Source organism: Lissotriton vulgaris, chromosome 6 (assembly GCF_964263255.1).
Source record: "Lissotriton vulgaris chromosome 6, aLisVul1.2, whole genome shotgun sequence".
NCBI classification, from domain to species: domain Eukaryota; kingdom Metazoa; phylum Chordata; class Amphibia; order Caudata; family Salamandridae; genus Lissotriton; species Lissotriton vulgaris.
The window spans coordinates 645,222,613-645,239,438 of record NC_141694.1 but is presented as its reverse complement, the minus strand read 5'-3'; the positions used below and the strand labels follow the sequence as shown (position 1 = coordinate 645,239,438).

The window sequence follows — 16,826 nt, the reverse complement described above, 5'->3', positions numbered from 1 at the left end:
CTACCATGATGACTATGATATGGATGAGGTGACAGGCATGTCTTACAGCTAGGACAGGATGAGGGACCAGTTTGGAAACCTGTAGACCAAAGAGGTCGGTACGTTAGTACAAACGTGCATGGCTGGACTTTTTGGTGGATACAGGTGCGAAGAACAGTTCTATTTCTCGTTCCTGGGGCGGCTCAGTCTGGCCATAATTAGGGATGTGGAATTCCTATAGCCAGATGCCCGGTACATATTGTTTGAGGTCAAGGGAAACACGTTTTTAATGTGTATTCTGTCCTTGGGACAAGTAGGCCCAACCCCCTTACAGCACAAACCCTTTGGCTGCCAGTTTACAGTATCACATGATGGATCAGAGAAAGGCATTGCCTGCAGTTAAAGTAATATTCGTGTCCATGTGTTAATGCTGTTCAAACTTGTATTTATGGTTCATTAATGCAAAGCTGTTATTATTAGGGTGAGCGGTCTAAGCAAATGTTGTAAGCTCAACCTGCATGCTGACAGTGGTTCCAGTATAAAAATGTATACACATTTTCAATGTTTAGCAATATGAGGCTTTGTATAATGCTCCCAGAATGCTCTCCGATTAGATGCAAATATCAGCAGAAGCTTGAAAGCAAAATTGCCGATTCTTTACTTTCAAAATGAAATGTTTACATAAAAAATGCAAAAACATTTTGCTAAAATTTTAGGTACCATTTCTTTGCAGCATCATTTAGTAAAATGTGTTGATGTATGCTAGCATTTTCCAAAAATATTCATAATGGAAAATCAGTGTCACCAGTTTTAATAAGGTATGGGAAACATAAAATAAACAAGGATTGGTAAAGCCAGTAGGTCTGAAATTGCTGCTCAGCCTTTTGGTTTTGTCAATGCGTGACTTGTTTTGGCATGATTTTTGTAAAATCTGATTGGTGTGGTAGCTGCCGACCCACACAATGATAAACATTCACAAAAGCAAAAAATAGTTTTTAGGTCTCAAAAAGAACACATTGCCACAGTAATTCCTGGCAATGAACAAAACAACTGTGTCGATATGCTCCTTGTGAAAGAACAGAATGCGGTCACTGACAGAAAAGCTAGCCAATAGAAAGAGAGAGACAGAATTTTAATGAACACAAAAGGGCATGGTTAACGCCAGACCTAATTAGGGACCCAGTTATTAAATAAAGTCTCAAAAGTGCACCCATGTCGTTGCATTAAGTGCAGATATAGTGCTTTCATGAATTCACAAGACTTTACAGAAGTACTCCTAGAAAATATTTGTGAACTGCATTTTAGCAGCAAATACGCAGGTGTGGATTTGCTAATGCCAGTGTTTGCAAGTTAACTTTCCCTCCAACCACTTTTTTACCAACCCTGGAAGATGTTTTATGTCTACCATTGTCAAGAGTAGATTACCAACTTTTTCTCAGTACGGGAAAAGATTGGAGAGGAGTAGGTGAAAACCCCTAAAACAATCAAGTTAGTAGGTTTGGATGGAGAACATGGCGGCCGCAGGCTAGTGCGGTGCGCGCGCTGATCACCTGAGCTCCTCTGGCATGGGGAAGCACTCCTCTCCGCTGTGTGTGATGATCGGGCACTTTTGAGTTCCCGCTGTTTTTTTGCTTTGTTCCCCTTACCTGTCTCGGCGCGACGTCCTAAAACTGCCGGACTGACTGCCATCGGTTTGGGATAGCGGAGCTAGGTCGGAGGCTGCCGGGCAGAATCCCCTCGCCAGACCGGGTCCGCTCCGGAGTTATTGGAGGTATTGCTGCCTTGCCCCCCCGCCCCCATCTCACGGCACCCGCTGATTGAAGCCGCAGGAACGGGAAACGGGAGAGCGGAGTCGGAGTTGCGGAGTAGCGGAAGCGTGCAGAGAGGGATTGCCGGATTGTTTTTCCCCTCGCCTTGTCAGCCGGCACACCTCACCTCGGATGTGTTTCACCCTGCCCTCCGGCAGCTCTCCGCCCCCTCTGAGTTCGTGGAGCAGAGCAGCCGTGGAGCTTCGCCGGAGTCGCTCGGCGCGAGGTCTGCTTAGAGGCAGACTTGAATGTGTGGGCTCCGGAGGCACAGTGGTTCAGCTGCTACAGAAGCAGTCTGAGCCCACTAGCAAGTCCCAGGTGAGAGCTGGTGCTGGATTAGCAACACACAATACTTGTGACAGTAGGGCGCCGCGGGTGGGGGTGTCTCAGCAGTTGGAGGGATCAGGGAAATCAAGTCTTGGCAGCAGCAAGGGCACCTCATTAGGAGTGGCAAGTAACCTCAACGCTGTAGTCAATAATCTAAAGGAAATTAAAAGGGTCAGCCAGTCTTTACTACAGCTACCAGAATCCCCCTGTTTAGAGACAGTGTCTCATACAACTGCAGCAATTGACTCCTCTGCCCCCGTTCCGGCCCTGCCTCCCGTCCCTGCTGCAAGCAACCCCTTAAGCGAGCCTGCCCCTTTTAGTCTTCCAGCTTCAACAAAAGAGACAGGGAAAAAGAAAACCAGCCAGAAACCCAAATTGACAGCTACAAGAACGAAAGCCAAAGGGAGGGGAAACAAAAGGATCAGTAAAAACAGCCAAGAAGGGGCTAAGACTCTAGTTTCAACCAACAGCGCGGTGAAAATCACCCCCTCTCTACGCTCTTTTTTTAAAGTCTTGCCTCAAGTTCTGGATCTAAGTCCAGTTAATAATCAGGAAGAGAGCCCTGTCACATCTCTGGGTATTGATATCCCCTCAGTGAATTCATCCCCACTAACGGAAATGGCTGACCCATCACCGTCCGCCCTGTCACAGTTGGTGGAGGTAAACACTCCACGTGATGATGAAGGCGAGGCCCTAAACAGGACACCAACAGGTCCCTCTAAGGCTTCAGGGGAGAGAGATGAGGAAGGGGGGGCTGGTATCACAACTCATACTACGACCGAGTCGGCATTGGCAGCTTTGGCAGCTTCAATCGCTTCAATGAGAGAAGAAATTCGTAGTGATTTTTTGGTCTCCAAAGCAAACCAAAACGACATTCGCTCATCTTGTGAAGCTTTGGAAAGGAAAGTAGATGGCTTGGGTGAAAGAACGGAGGCATTGGAGAACACAGTGGGAGCGGTAAAAGCTAATCTTGAAGCAGCTGTGTTAAAAATTCACAACTTACGCAAGGAGGGAGATGCAATGAAAGAAAGAATGGAAACTTTGGAGAATTTCTCACGCAGAAACAACCTGCGTCTTCTCAAAATACCGGAGGGGAAAGAAGGTGGGGACATCAAGAGTTTTGTTGTAAATCTTTTGAAGGAAGCTTTGGGTCTCGAGGAGACAGTTGAAGTGTTGCAGAAAGACATCCAAAGGATCCATCGTGACCCGTTCCGTCTTAACGCAGGCAGGTCTAAACCTCGGAAAATCCTTGTCAACTTCTTGACTTATACCTTAAAGGAGAAAATTCTTAACACTGCGCTTAAACTTAAAACTACAAAATGTTCTGAATTTCCTTTCGAGATCCGCTCTGATCTATCCAAGGCTACACTAGATAGGCAGTGGGAGTTGGGACAGAAGATGGATAGTTTTAGAACGGCTGGTGCAACAGTCCAGATGAGATTCCCGGCCTACCTACGCATCATGTATAATAACAAGATGTATAATGTCAGAACCCCATTCGAGGCGGACGAGCTCCTGGAGTCCATTCAGAACCACTCGCAGGGCAAATGTTGAATGACTAGGCCCCCCCCCCTCGTCTCAGTGTACTTGTTCTTACTCAATAGGCTGAGTAACATAATAACTAAGTAGGAGCCTTTGAGCTTTTGGGGAGAGGGAGGGGGGAAGAATGAAGAATAGAGGAAAAATAAAATACATATATAAATAAAAAGAGGAGGAAAAAAAAAAGGGGGATGCAATAAATATAAAAATAAAAAAAAAATATATAGGGGAAAGAAAGGAAGGGAAGGGAAAAAATAAATAAATAAAATATATAAATAAATAAATAAATTTGCACTATTTCATAAACAACCTTTTTCTATAGATAAACAAATGAACAAATGAATAAATCTACACTATCTGGAGAATGCGAGTAACAAATCAACAGGGGGAAGGCGGGATGGTGATGGTGATGGTGATGGTGAATGTGCACGATAATACAATGTTTTTTCACAGATATTCTTAAGGAGTGCAACTCCGTGTTGAGAGTAGAGCTCAGATCAGAGCAAACCGGCCCATCAACTGGCCGGAGTAAGTATGGAGGGGTTCTCCAAAGGGGTGGGGGGGGGAGACAAAAGCATAAAAACTCAAAATTATCCTCAGAAGCCTGGCCCTTTAAAACAGATCTTTCTTTTTCACTGTCCAACCGCCTTAAATACAATAACTAAAAGAAACAAAGCAATAAACATTAAACCGGGTGGAATGAAAGGGAGTAACGGGAAAGAGAAATGACATTGATATCTTTTTTATCTTGGAACGTGAATGGTCTGCGCGTGCAGGGGAGAAGAGAACGCATTTTTCAATATTTGCGTGACTCCCCGGCGCAGATCATCATTATCCAAGAATCACATCTCTTAAAAAACGAGGCAGACGCAATTTTAAAAAAGCAAAAATGGATTGACGTATTCTTAAGAACTGACCATAATGCAAATATAAGAGGAATTCTCTTAATCTGCAAAAAACCAGCTAACGTGCGGATTCTTGAATTCAGAGAGGACAAATCTGGAAGATGGCTCATAGTTAATCTTTCTATACATGGGCAGAAATACAATTTAGTCGGGTATTATGGTCCTAACTCTGATGACCCATCCTTTCTAGAAACAATAAGGAACGATTTAATAACCACTTCTGACCCCATAATTTGGACAGGTGACTTTAATGTTATTTTGAATCCAAAACTTGATAAAACCACTAATAGCAGCAGGTACAGTTGTCAACCACCTTCAAAATCTAGACAGTCTCTAAAAGGGATTATGGAGGACCTGGGTCTGGCAGATTTATGGAGAGAAAGAGCCGGCACGAAACCAGGGGTATCTTATCGGAATCTAAAATACAAACATACTTCACGAATAGATTTTGCCCTGTTTAGCTACTGTCTCCAAAACTCTATAGCCAGTATAAAGTATATACCCTCTCACTTATCCGACCATTCAGCTCTCTCTTTCACCTTAATACTTCAGACTCATAAAAAACATCCCTCCTGGTCATTTGATCGAACTATTCTATTGGTCCCGGAGGAAGTGACATACCTCAACTCCGAAACTGGGATGTTTTTAGATAGCAATTTGCACTCAACCTCCCTTGCCTTAGTATGGGAAACTCTTAAGGCATACCTGAGAGGCTGCATCACCAACAGAGCTTCCTTTAGGAGGAAAAACTATCTATCCAAAATCAAAAACCTAGAACAGGAGCTAGAGATAATTGAACAAAGGCTTAGGGGCACAACTGGCTCACTACAAGATCAAAAAAATATGTCAGACCTCAAAAGTCAGATAGAAGATATCCTACAAGAAAGGGTCTCAAAGAAATGGGAGGCGAGCAAATTGTCCAATTTTGAATTCGGAGAAACCGCAGGTAAGATTCTAGCCTGGAGGGTCAAAGCAGACCAAGCAAAAAACCACATAGGAGGGATCATGGCAGAGGGGGAAAATCAGCTCAGGTCATCAGATGTAGGAATCAGTACTGCCTTCACGCAGTTTTTTGCCGAAATATATAGGGATGATATTATAGATGACCAACAGGCAAGGAAGACATGGCTGGATAAGATATCTCTTCCACAGTTATCGCAAGCGCAAAGTGAGGCATTGGATTTGGACATCTCAGAGGCAGAGGTTAAAAAGGCCGTATCCGCACTAAAACATGGAAAAGCTACAGGTCCTGACGGACTCCCCGGAGAACTCTATAGAGCCTTGGCCGATACAATTGTCCCTACGCTGACGGCCCTTTTTAACAGTATTCTGAAGGACGGTAACGACCCACCTCAATCATGGAGTGAGGCAACTATAGTCTTGATCTTAAAACCTGGAAAAGACCCAACACTATGTGGGTCTTACCGCCCTATATCATTGTTAAATAATGACTACAAAATATATGCCTCTATTTTAGCAGCTAGATTGGGATCAGTAATGGGGGAAATAATCCATCAAGATCAAAAGGGATTCATTAAAGGGCGTCAGCTTTCTGACCTAACATATGATCTAGTGGGGGCAATCGATATCGCCTCAGCTTTTACTATCCCACTGACAACCCTCACCCTAGACGCAGCTAAAGCTTTCGACAGGGTAAACTGGTCCTATTTAAACGACGTGTTAAAGAGGGTCAACTTAGGGGAGAAACTCTGTCGAACAATAAAACTTATATATAAATCGCCAACAGCACAGCTTCTAATAAATGGGAAGCTGTCAGAATCGTTCAAGATCTCTAGAGACACAAGACAGGGCTGCCCGCTTTCCCCCCTCCTCTTTAACCTATACATAGAACCGTTTGCGGAAGTTCTCAGACGAGAAGACTCTATTCCATCTTTTAGGTTCGGGGAGTGGGAAAAGAGAGTAGCCTTGTACGCAGATGACATCTTGGTCTTTACCTCAGACCCGGAGATCGCTCTACCAGTAGTTATCGAGAGAGCCGAAGATTTCGGCCGCATCTCGGGCTATGAGATAAACGCCTCCAAAACAGACATTATGGCATGGAACATACCTGACCTAACGCTAAACACATCAAACTCAATGAGATACTTGGGAATTCGGATAGTGCAAGATATCGCACAAATTGCCCAAGTCAATCTTGAGAGAATTTTTAAGGAAATTAAAAAATCTTTAAAATCTTGGTCTAATCTCCCACTAACTATTCTAGGTAGAGTAAGTTTGCTAAAAATGTCAATTCTTCCCAAGTTCACCTTCTTATTTAATACGATCCCCCTCGCATTTGATAAAATAGCGCTAGAGAAATGCCAGAGAGAGCTTAACTCCTTCGTTTGGGGATACAAGTCAGCAAGAATATCGCGGAAAAAGCTGAGGAGGAGGAGGGAAAAGGGGGGCCTATCCCTACCAGATCTACAATACTATGCGTGGGCATTCCAACTTTCCCATTCGAGAATGCTCTTAAAAGTGCCATCCAATACATCAATAGGCCTCATGTTCATGGCAATGCTGATTGGTGCTGGCTTACCAACTAACGGCTACATGTTCAAGTTTGGAGAACAGAAATACTTCAAGAAAGTTAAACTAAAAACTCTTATGTCCCAAGCGAAGCTATGGTCACATATAAGGAGGAACCTGGGCTTGTCATATTACTCCAACCTTGCGCCCATTTGGGATTCCCCAGGGCTCCCTTCCTGCTGGGATGATCGGCTTACTATTCCGTTGAGAGTAGGAGGGATACTAACATGGGGCGAGGTGTTGACAGGTGATTCTCTGAGGCCCTGGGAGGTTTTGCGGGAGCAGCGGGGGATAGAGCTCTCGAGGTTTAAGTATTTACAATTAGATAGTTGGGCTAAGGCAACAAATAGATCTGGGCCACCATTAGGGAAGCATAGTACCACCGAAGAAAAATTGGTAGCGCAACCTGCAGGGGGTAAAGAGGTCTCGAAGTGGTACTGGTGCCTGCTAGAAGAGATAGATGGAGATTTCACCCTCCCGGAACAACTATGGGGCTCAGATCTGGGGGCCCAGAGCATCGAAACCTGGCAGAATTCCTGTACCCTATTATATAAGTGTGTCAAACCTGCATGGCTAAGACGCAATCACTTTTTTACAATTCACTGTGCATATTTTACTCCGCTAAAACTTTCTAAATTTATCCCAGGGAAGAAATGCAATAAATGTGGCCATATCGCAGCCTCAGACGTCCACATGTTCAAAGAATGCCCCAACATATTACAATTTTGGAATGAAGTTAAAGCAACTCTGGACTCCATCCTTAATACTTCGATCTCCATCACACTTTCCTTGATTATATTTGGATGGGACAACAATATAAAGGGCCACGCTAGGACATTTCTGTTCTTCGCCATACTGCTTGCAAGAAGAGAGATATGTAAGGTTTGGATTGAAAATTTAGCACCAACCCATGCAAGCTGGCTGTCGTCTCTCTACGCAACCTCTAAAACTGACTTGAGGAGATCAGGCGGTGAGCGTAGTCGTATCTTTTGGGACGTTCTGGTTCGTTGGAGACAATAACCAGGGTTTTTTTTTTTTTTTTTCCCCGGTCCTATGATTATGCCTTGAAACTCCAAGAACTAGGCCCCCCCCCCCAGTCGGTTCAGAATGGCTAGTTCAACTGAATAGAACTTCAAGTTTGGAGTCTTTTTCCACGATACTCTTCGGGCCATCTATTGCCTAATTCCACCTAACACAATACAAGATGCAGAGGAAACTCTGCACCTGGAAAGAGTGGTTGGCAGTTGGAGGCTAAATAAGAGGTGGCCAGGCAAATGAGGATAAAAGAAAAAAAAAAAAAAAAAAATCAAGTTAGTAGGTTTGCACAGACTCAATGGGGCATTCCAACCCTCTAATTATTGCTTACCATTACCTTCAGCCCCAGTATGTAGATTTGTGGAAACGTGGCCACATAGGGAATTGCTAGTATTCAAAGCCTACTATAGAAGGAGCCCTGGCATAATCAGAGGCTATTTCAGAGCGAGTATATAATGAGATTGCTGCCATATTTTGTCGCCGCATTACATGGTACAAAAAGGACAAGTGGATGTTGTTACAGGACAAGTAGATTTTTTAAACAACGTGCCCCATGGACAAGTAGATATTTTATTAAATTCCACACCCCTGAATAATAATGTTTCAGTAGGTTAGTCTGGTGTATCTGGAGGGAGCCTCATTACCAAACATCTTGTATTGAATATTGTTCTTTTCACTATGGACTCGCCGTTCTTATTGACTTCTAATTGTGGAGAGAATTTAATGGGTCTGGATCGATTGAAGAAATTGCATGCTAAGATTTATTGCTCATCGGATGGTGTCTACACGACAATGGGTCCGAATGTGGTGTGCACTACGCAGTGTCGGTCTAAAGATGCGACTCTCCCTAGGAATTTAAAGATGTGCCACGCGCACTGTGGGCAATGGGCGAAACAGATGTGGGTTTTTTGCAGATATCACCTGTTTCAATTCGTCAAGGAAGCTGCTATTTTACCCCTCATTCCTCAGTATAAGATACCGCAGGCAGGTGAACGAGCTTGGATTCAAAGTGTGCAAGAATTGACTGAGAAAGGAGTGGTTGAGGAGAATCCTGCCAATTTTTGTAACTGCCCTATTCTTCCGATCCTCAAACGGACGCTTTCGGGTACCTCGGAGTATCACGAAGACGTTTACCGTTTTGCAATTGATTTGCGTGAAGTTAATAAGATAATGATTCCTCAGTTTCCAGTGGCCCCTGACATTACAACTATTGACGATGATTCCTTCCTCTGCTAAGTTCTTATTTGTCATGGACTTGTAAATGCTTTTTTAGCACCACCATTCATCCCGACAGCAGGTATCTGTTCGAGTTCAGCCTAGCTGGTAGAAGCTTTACATTCTGTCGCGCTGCTCAAGGCTATACAGAGAGTCCGAGTATCTATAGTCAGGTGTTGAATTCTTTGTCGCTCCCCACAGGTAATGTATTACTCCAATATGCTGACGACCTGCTTATTGCCTCAGACACAGAACAAGGTTGCAGAGACAGTCCAGTGAAATTGTTGCTCCATTTAGCTGACCATGGCCATAAGGTATCCCTTTCCAAATTCCAGTATTATTGATATAAGGTCACCTATTTAGGTCACCTACTGTCAAAGGGGGTTAGGAGATTGACCCCTGAGCACATCGGAACCATTGTGAAAAAGCCTGTTCCGCAAACTCAAAGATGGGCGCGCTTTCATAGGTATCACTTCCTATTGCAGGCAGTGGATACCTGGATACTCACTGCTTGTTAAGCCTCTGCTTGCACTAACACTAAAAGATGTGCACGAGCCCCTGCCTTGGATGCCAGAGTGGCAGCAGACTTTTGAGCAATTGAAAACTGCGCTTTGCTCGGCTCCAGTGCTTGGTACCTGAACTATACCAAATGCTTCGTGTTTTATGTCCATGACCTGGGTGGTTGCACGCTTTCTGTTTTAACACAAAAATTCGGGGATAAGCAACGATTGTTTGCTTATTTCTCTGCTGCGCTTGACCCTGTCACCCGAGTCCTCCCGAGCTGTCTAAGAGCGGACGAAGCCGTGGCTGTCTCAATACGACAATCGCCAGGACTCGTACTCGATACTGATCTCACAGTTATGGTACCCCATGCTGTGGATACACTTTTGAATAAGACGAAGACATAGCACCTCAACAGTGCACGTCTGACTGGTTACGAGCTGACACTCTTTCAAAAGCACATTACGCTCAAACTCTGTGCCACTCTGAACCCAGCCACGTTTCTACCCCTCCCTTCTGAGGATGAGGAGATAGATGTACATGACTGTCTTCCGAACGGAAGAGGAGATGAAAGGATCGGTAGACCCGACTGATGTTCCCATATCTGACGACCAAGAGGAACTATATATCGATGGCTCTTGCTTCACATTACTAGATGGCACCACCACTGCGGAATATGCAATCACTACACTGCACTTGGTAGTTGAGACTTCACGAGTTCCCCATCAGTCCGCCCAAGCATCTGAGTTAGAGGCCCTAAATCGAGCCTGTGAGGGGAGCGAGGGACTGGTTGTTAATACTGACACGCCTTCGGAGTCCCCCATAATTTTAGGCGGCTCTGGGCAGAGGGAGGATTACTTACTTTCTATGGACACACATTCAACATTGTCCTCTCATATATAGGTTTCTGTCCACCCTGACGCGCTCCAAGAAATTGGCGATTGTTAAGTGCAGCGCTCATAGGAAGGTTACAGACAAGGTGGGTGAGAGGAACGCTTTTGCAGATCAGACAGCCCGCAGTAAAATTAAAAGAATGTTTGCAGCAGGTCCAGCCAGGTGGGTGCCAGAGTTCTCCATGTTTGAGGATACACTTGAAAAAGTGAAGGAGATATAGAGCGAGGCCACAGCGGAGGAATTAGCTGTTTGGCAGGAAAATACAGCAAATTTAAATGATGAAGGATGTTGGATTTACAAGTCAGGGAAGCAGAGATGGATGTTGCCAGATGCACATGTTATTTCCGTAGTGATAATAGCCCCTGGCCCAGCTCATATCAGTGCTAAAGGTATTTGTACGTTGTTAGACCCCGTATGGCAGAAAGACAATATATCCAACACTGCTGCCCATTTGGTAAAATACTGTATAGTGTGCATGATGCACAATCCTGGCAAGGGTACCCCTACACTACCCGGTAATTTTGCACTTTCCGCTTTCCCATTTGAGTTCCTCCAGAAGGATTTTATGAAAATGGACAGGGTCAATAATTTGAAGCCTGTGCTGGTGATGGTGTGGGCATTCAGTAAATGGGTTGAGGCCTACCCCACTAAAGTAAATACAGCCATAGTGACTGCAGAGATACTCCGTAAGGAGTTATTTCCTCGCTTCGGCTTGTCCAGTTTGACCTGGAGTGATACCGGAAGTCATTTCAATGCCAAGGTTATCCAACTAGTTTGTGAGGGACTACACATCAGACAGAAGTTTCATGCTGCAAATCATCCCCAGTCAGCTGCTTTGGTTGAGAAGTACAACGGTATTCTCAAACTGAAACTGGCAAAGACTCAGGAGATCACAGGGTTGCAGTGGCCAGATGCTTTACTGTTAGCCCTTTTGTCCACAAGAACAACAGCACATTCTAGGACAGGATTGTCACCTTACGAGGTCGTGTTCGGGCACCCGACGAATGTCTGGTGCGTCCCACGACTTCGTAAATTTTCTGAGATTCGAGTATCCTTTACTGAATGATTACTTGTACCAGTTAACTGAAAATGTGTGTTCTATTCACCAACAGATCAGGGACACGCTTTCCACAGTACCTGAGGGGCCTGAACACAACATTCGGCCTGGGGACTGAGTCATCATCAAGACTTTTCAGCGGAAAAGGAGCCTGAAGCCTCGGTGGAGGGGGCCAGAACAGGTCCTCCTTTCAACTCGTACCACTGTGAAGGGATCCGCCGAAAGAACTGGATTCATTCCTCCCACTGTCGTGGGGTGCCCCTTCCTTTACTATACAACCAGTGGGTGTGGGATGGTATTGGGGACTGAGTGGGAGAGAGCTCCAACATTCGTCCAATTTTCCAATGCCAAGCTCAAGTGGACCCAAACGGATGCCAAAAATAACGAAGTACTAAATGCGGCAACACCCCCGGAGATCAAAGAAAATGATAAGCCCATTTCCACTGAAAGGTGGTTGTGAGTGACCCAGGTGACCCTAATCCAGTCACTTCCTTCAAACACAACTTCTTCCCAATCAAATGATCGTAAATAAGATGATCAACAAGGGGATGGAGTCAAAGTCCTTTTATACAGCTTTTATCTTTTTTGCATTTAGATGAGCTTTATGCAACTACAGCAGTTATTAGCCAAATTTGAAAACGGGTGCCTTTTATACTATTTTCTACATTCAAAGCGATGTGCAGATAAAACATTACAATTTAGCCAAACATCAAACAAGGTCAACAAGAAGCAGGATTATAGATAGGCCATCCCGATTCCTTTGCCCAGATATTTTAAACAGATTTGAAGAATAATAGGTTTATTTTTGTTGGAGGCACTGATAAATTGAGAGTTTGTCAGTTTGAAATTCATTCAGAGCTCCTTTTCTCAAAACTACTTAACAGGAAGCAGAGGTTAGAAAAAGGTATACCATTGTAAGGACTTGAAAATTATTAGCGGGTATTTTTCACAATAATTGTGATTACAGCCAACAGTATGCCTGGACATTATACATAAGCTGTCACCTAACTTCCCTTCTGTTTTCCAACAGCAAATACATAAACATTTCTCAAGCGCAATCAAAGAGTACCTCAACAATGAAGGCCTTCCTTTCAGATTCACTTTCTATTTGTTTGATGGCCACATCTTTCCCTCGCCATTTTGCCTTGCAGACTACTCCAAATGCACCTCTTCCAACCACCTAGAAAAATGTCAAGAAATAGTTATTGCAGTGTAACATTCCCTATAAGCATAACTGGTTACTTAGAAACATAGGAACTGCATCTAATTCAGCCTCACCTTGATCATCTGCATAACAATATAAAGGAACATTAAACAGCTGATTATTCAGAGCAAATTATCTAAGCCACATACAAAATAGTTACATTGAAACTTCAAATATGACTCAAATGGGGGTTCAATGTAATCATCACTACATTACTTAGTGGATTGTTAATGCCAAAAATGGTGGATTTCATATCTGCAACTTGTTTCCCAATCCCTACATTTTTTTTTCAGCAAGACACTCAATATAGAGGTTTTTAGGGAAGGGACCAAAACCTAAACCTAAACAATGCCTTTGATATTTCGTAACTGTGTCAGACTGATTAAAAGAGAAGCACTATAATTAAGGCAGTATTTTAATAAGAAAATTTATATTTGCATTCCATTAATCCGGAAAAAATATACACATTTCAGAGGCCGCGGGACGATGTCAAAGGAGGAAAGATTTACATAATGGTGTAGCTAAATAAATGTAAATGAATGTAAAATGTAAATGTACATGTATTTATATAGCGCAAATCACTGACCGAGGTCGGTATCTAAGCGCTTGCTTAGGGAACCCGTCCTGGTATTCCATTCCCCTGTGAGATAACCCCGGCAGGGTATCCACAAGGTGAAAGCCAGGCATCCCGCTGCGAGGGGCCATGGTGGAGATTAAGCAAGCTATTGCCTAGAGTCGCAGAGTGTGAACCCGTGAGTCGAGAAGGCACCGGAGCGAGAATTATCAAGTCCGTGGAATTTTTTAGCCCAAGACCCACGGAGGCGGGGAATTGAACCCTGGTCCAGGGCCGATCTCAGCTTCCGGGTCTGCCACCTCTAACCCCTGAGCCACACTTCTCCACAAATACAGCAACAGAAAGTGACTGAAAAGGAAGCTACCAACAAAATGTAAAGAAAAAGAATAAACATGTAAATTCTTCTTCTTTTTTCCATGTACTGCGTTCTGTTGGTTCGGTCAAAATTATGATTTCTGCACGCATGGTGCATATAGGATTGGTACAGACATTTCTGTAGACCTAGAAGAGGCAGTGCAGCAGTTAAAACTACTCTCTGGAAACCTGGGATAGACAAGCCTGCTATGGTTAGTGTAGGTTGCTCTACTTTTACACTGTCCTGGTAAACTTGCCAATATAATTTCTGTACAGCTGCTACAAGTAAATTTCCCTACAACCTGAAATGCATACCACAGCCCTCTGCCAGATGTCAAACCAATCAATTGTAAGTGTGGGTGTACTTGTAAAGCGCACTGTGACTCCATGGAGTATCCTGGCGCTGAAGACCGCTGGGGAACCTGTCATGGTTTTCCCTGTGAGATGGTCCCTTTCTGGGTATCTCCAAGGTGAAACCAGGCATCCCCGGCGTCTGTGGGGGCCGTTGTAGAGATGAGGCAAGCTTAATGCCCAGAGTTGCAGAGTGTGTTCCCTGGTTAGAGTAGGCACCGAGGCGAGAATTATCGAGTCCGTTTTGACCCTGGTCCACAACCCTGCCGCGTCGGGAATTGAACTCTGGTCCCGGGCCGTTTTCTGCTTACGGGTCTGCCGCCTCTAACCAGTGAGCCACACCACTCCACAATTTAAACTGATACAACTAAATGCACGACACTCAGCTCACCCCATAACTTGAAAACGTGCCAGACCACAAATCCTATGTCCTAGGCCCACAATTCTGAACAATGGGCCACAGGTTGTTAATCAACCACCTGAAACTCAACACATCAACAAAGTGATACCAGCCGTCAGGAACCGCGGTCAAAGTCTCACACTACTATCGTAAGGCCTTAGGGAACACGGACCTTCAATCACCATCATGAGAGAAGTGAAAAATCTCAAAGTGATTATGGACACCAGAATGCCATGTGTGCCATAAGAGTGTCAGAGTGTACTAATATCACATTATCCTTACACAGGTTTCCTTCTCCTGGTCCAGGCTACCACTGTCTTGGTCTTGCTGCAACCGACGACACCAATTATATATGCATCAAAGATAAGCCCTACCTACTATGAAGAATGCACAAAAACCGGATAGAGAGCACCAGACAACTGCATTCTCTTTGCTTAGTGACACAAATCTCCCCAGCACTGCAAAACGTTCCTTGTAGGGGTATCCAAGGCATTTAAACCACCTCCCTTCAACTAAAGCTTTGGTGATATATGCAGTGGCAGGCACTACATTAAAGAATGGGTGTTGCAAGGAGGAGGGTCAAAGTTAAGTGTACTCAAAATGTGATTGTATCACTCTTACTTCTTTTCACTTCAAATCAATGTTCAAGTGCTACAAGATACACTTGAAGCAGTCCTCCAAACTTCACAGACGACACCAAGACTATTTCTACATAGGCCACTTGATCACCCATATTATACTAAAAATGTACATCTACAAGAGTAGACACCTATTCTGAGATGTAGGTATATGCAATATGTGACTATTTATTTCTTATATCTGGTCACATTACTGCAAGCATAAGTGCAGCTACAATTCACAGCAACACAATTGGAGCACCCCTCTGAACTTCACACAACACCAAACCCCTGCCATGGGAGTCAACTCCCTAAGCACACACTATCAACCACAGGCTACAGATGAAGTAGTCTTACTATTCTAACCGAAATAATTGCAAAGCCTTTTTAGGAGACCATACAATAACAGGAACTGTGAGTAACTTCAGGACCAGATTCCAGAAAGATATTTCGATTCAAAATTAACCTAATTAATACATTCACAGGAAGTGAAGACTACATGGAAATAACAGAGTGCATGTAACATGAGTACCCTGCCCTGGGTTTGATGCACTTTTTGAGAAGCAGCCTGCATATCCAGGAAAAGTCCATCTTTATTCATGGAAGGAGCCCTTTGGGACATTTGGGCACAGCCTCAGTAGTATGGCACAGCTACTCGAAGGAGCTCAATTATTCGTTAGACCATTTTAAAATTAGCATGCTTTCATCAAAGCAGTCACAGCCCAAGGAAGAAAACCAAGACAAGAGCAAAGATGTTATGCAAATATTTCCTACAACAGTCCTTAGCCAATATGGATATCAGCCACTTGGAAATATGTCTTGGATAAGAATACTTAGGCCCTTGTTTGTGCGATACGCTGCTTATTTATTTTATTTAAATGCTTAAAAGTGCTTCTAGGAAGTGGAGCTGAATAGTTGTTTTAGGAGTATACTAATCACAATTCTGATGATCCCATGTTTAACTGATGAGCTGCCTCTAAGGGGGACAAACGTTTAATCCTTTGGGCAAACATTTAAAAGCCAGTAAACAGGAGGGCTAAAAGGCAAGACCCCTCTAAAGAATATGCACTTACAGAAATAAAATGTGATTAATTAAGAAAAAAAATCTTCCCACGACTGTCTACTTTTTTAGGTCGAGCCTTGAAAGCGAATGCGTGGTCTCTCGATCTGTTGTATATACTACTGGACTGACAGCCCGCCCATTCGCTTTTTATTGGTTACTATGATTGTCCTGTCAAAAGGCTTGGCAATTGCTTACTGTCCCTTCTTTGTCCTTTTTTTTTCTTCCTTTGTAGTGATAGCATTAAATGTTTTGAAGGGAACGCGCACCCTGGGTATAAACACAACAGGGAGCCGAGAGGCCCAAGAGCTCACATTAAAGAGTGCAAAATGCAGCATCCCGATCCCAAACAATTCACAAACTCATTACGTTCTCCAGGATCACGTGATAAACCTGTTTGCATTTCCATTCAGGTGGAGTCCTGGAGCATGAGCTTGTGAATTGTTTGTGATTGAGATGCTGCATACCTCATTCTGT

The 16,826-nt window shown here is 43.9% G+C and overlaps 1 protein-coding gene across 4 annotated transcripts in view; it reads right to left on the bottom strand.

Moving 5' to 3' along the window:
* MAP3K7 (mitogen-activated protein kinase kinase kinase 7) overlaps window positions 1-16,826 on the bottom strand; it is a 319,714-nt gene that overhangs the window by 290,565 nt on the left and 12,323 nt on the right. For all 4 annotated transcript variants that reach the window (XM_086926641.1, XM_086926642.1, XM_086926644.1 and 1 more), the window contains exon 2: window positions 12,859-12,969. In XM_086926641.1, coding sequence (XP_086782767.1) covers window positions 12,859-12,969 — 111 coding nt within the window. The remainder of the gene's footprint in view (window positions 1-12,858; window positions 12,970-16,826) is intronic.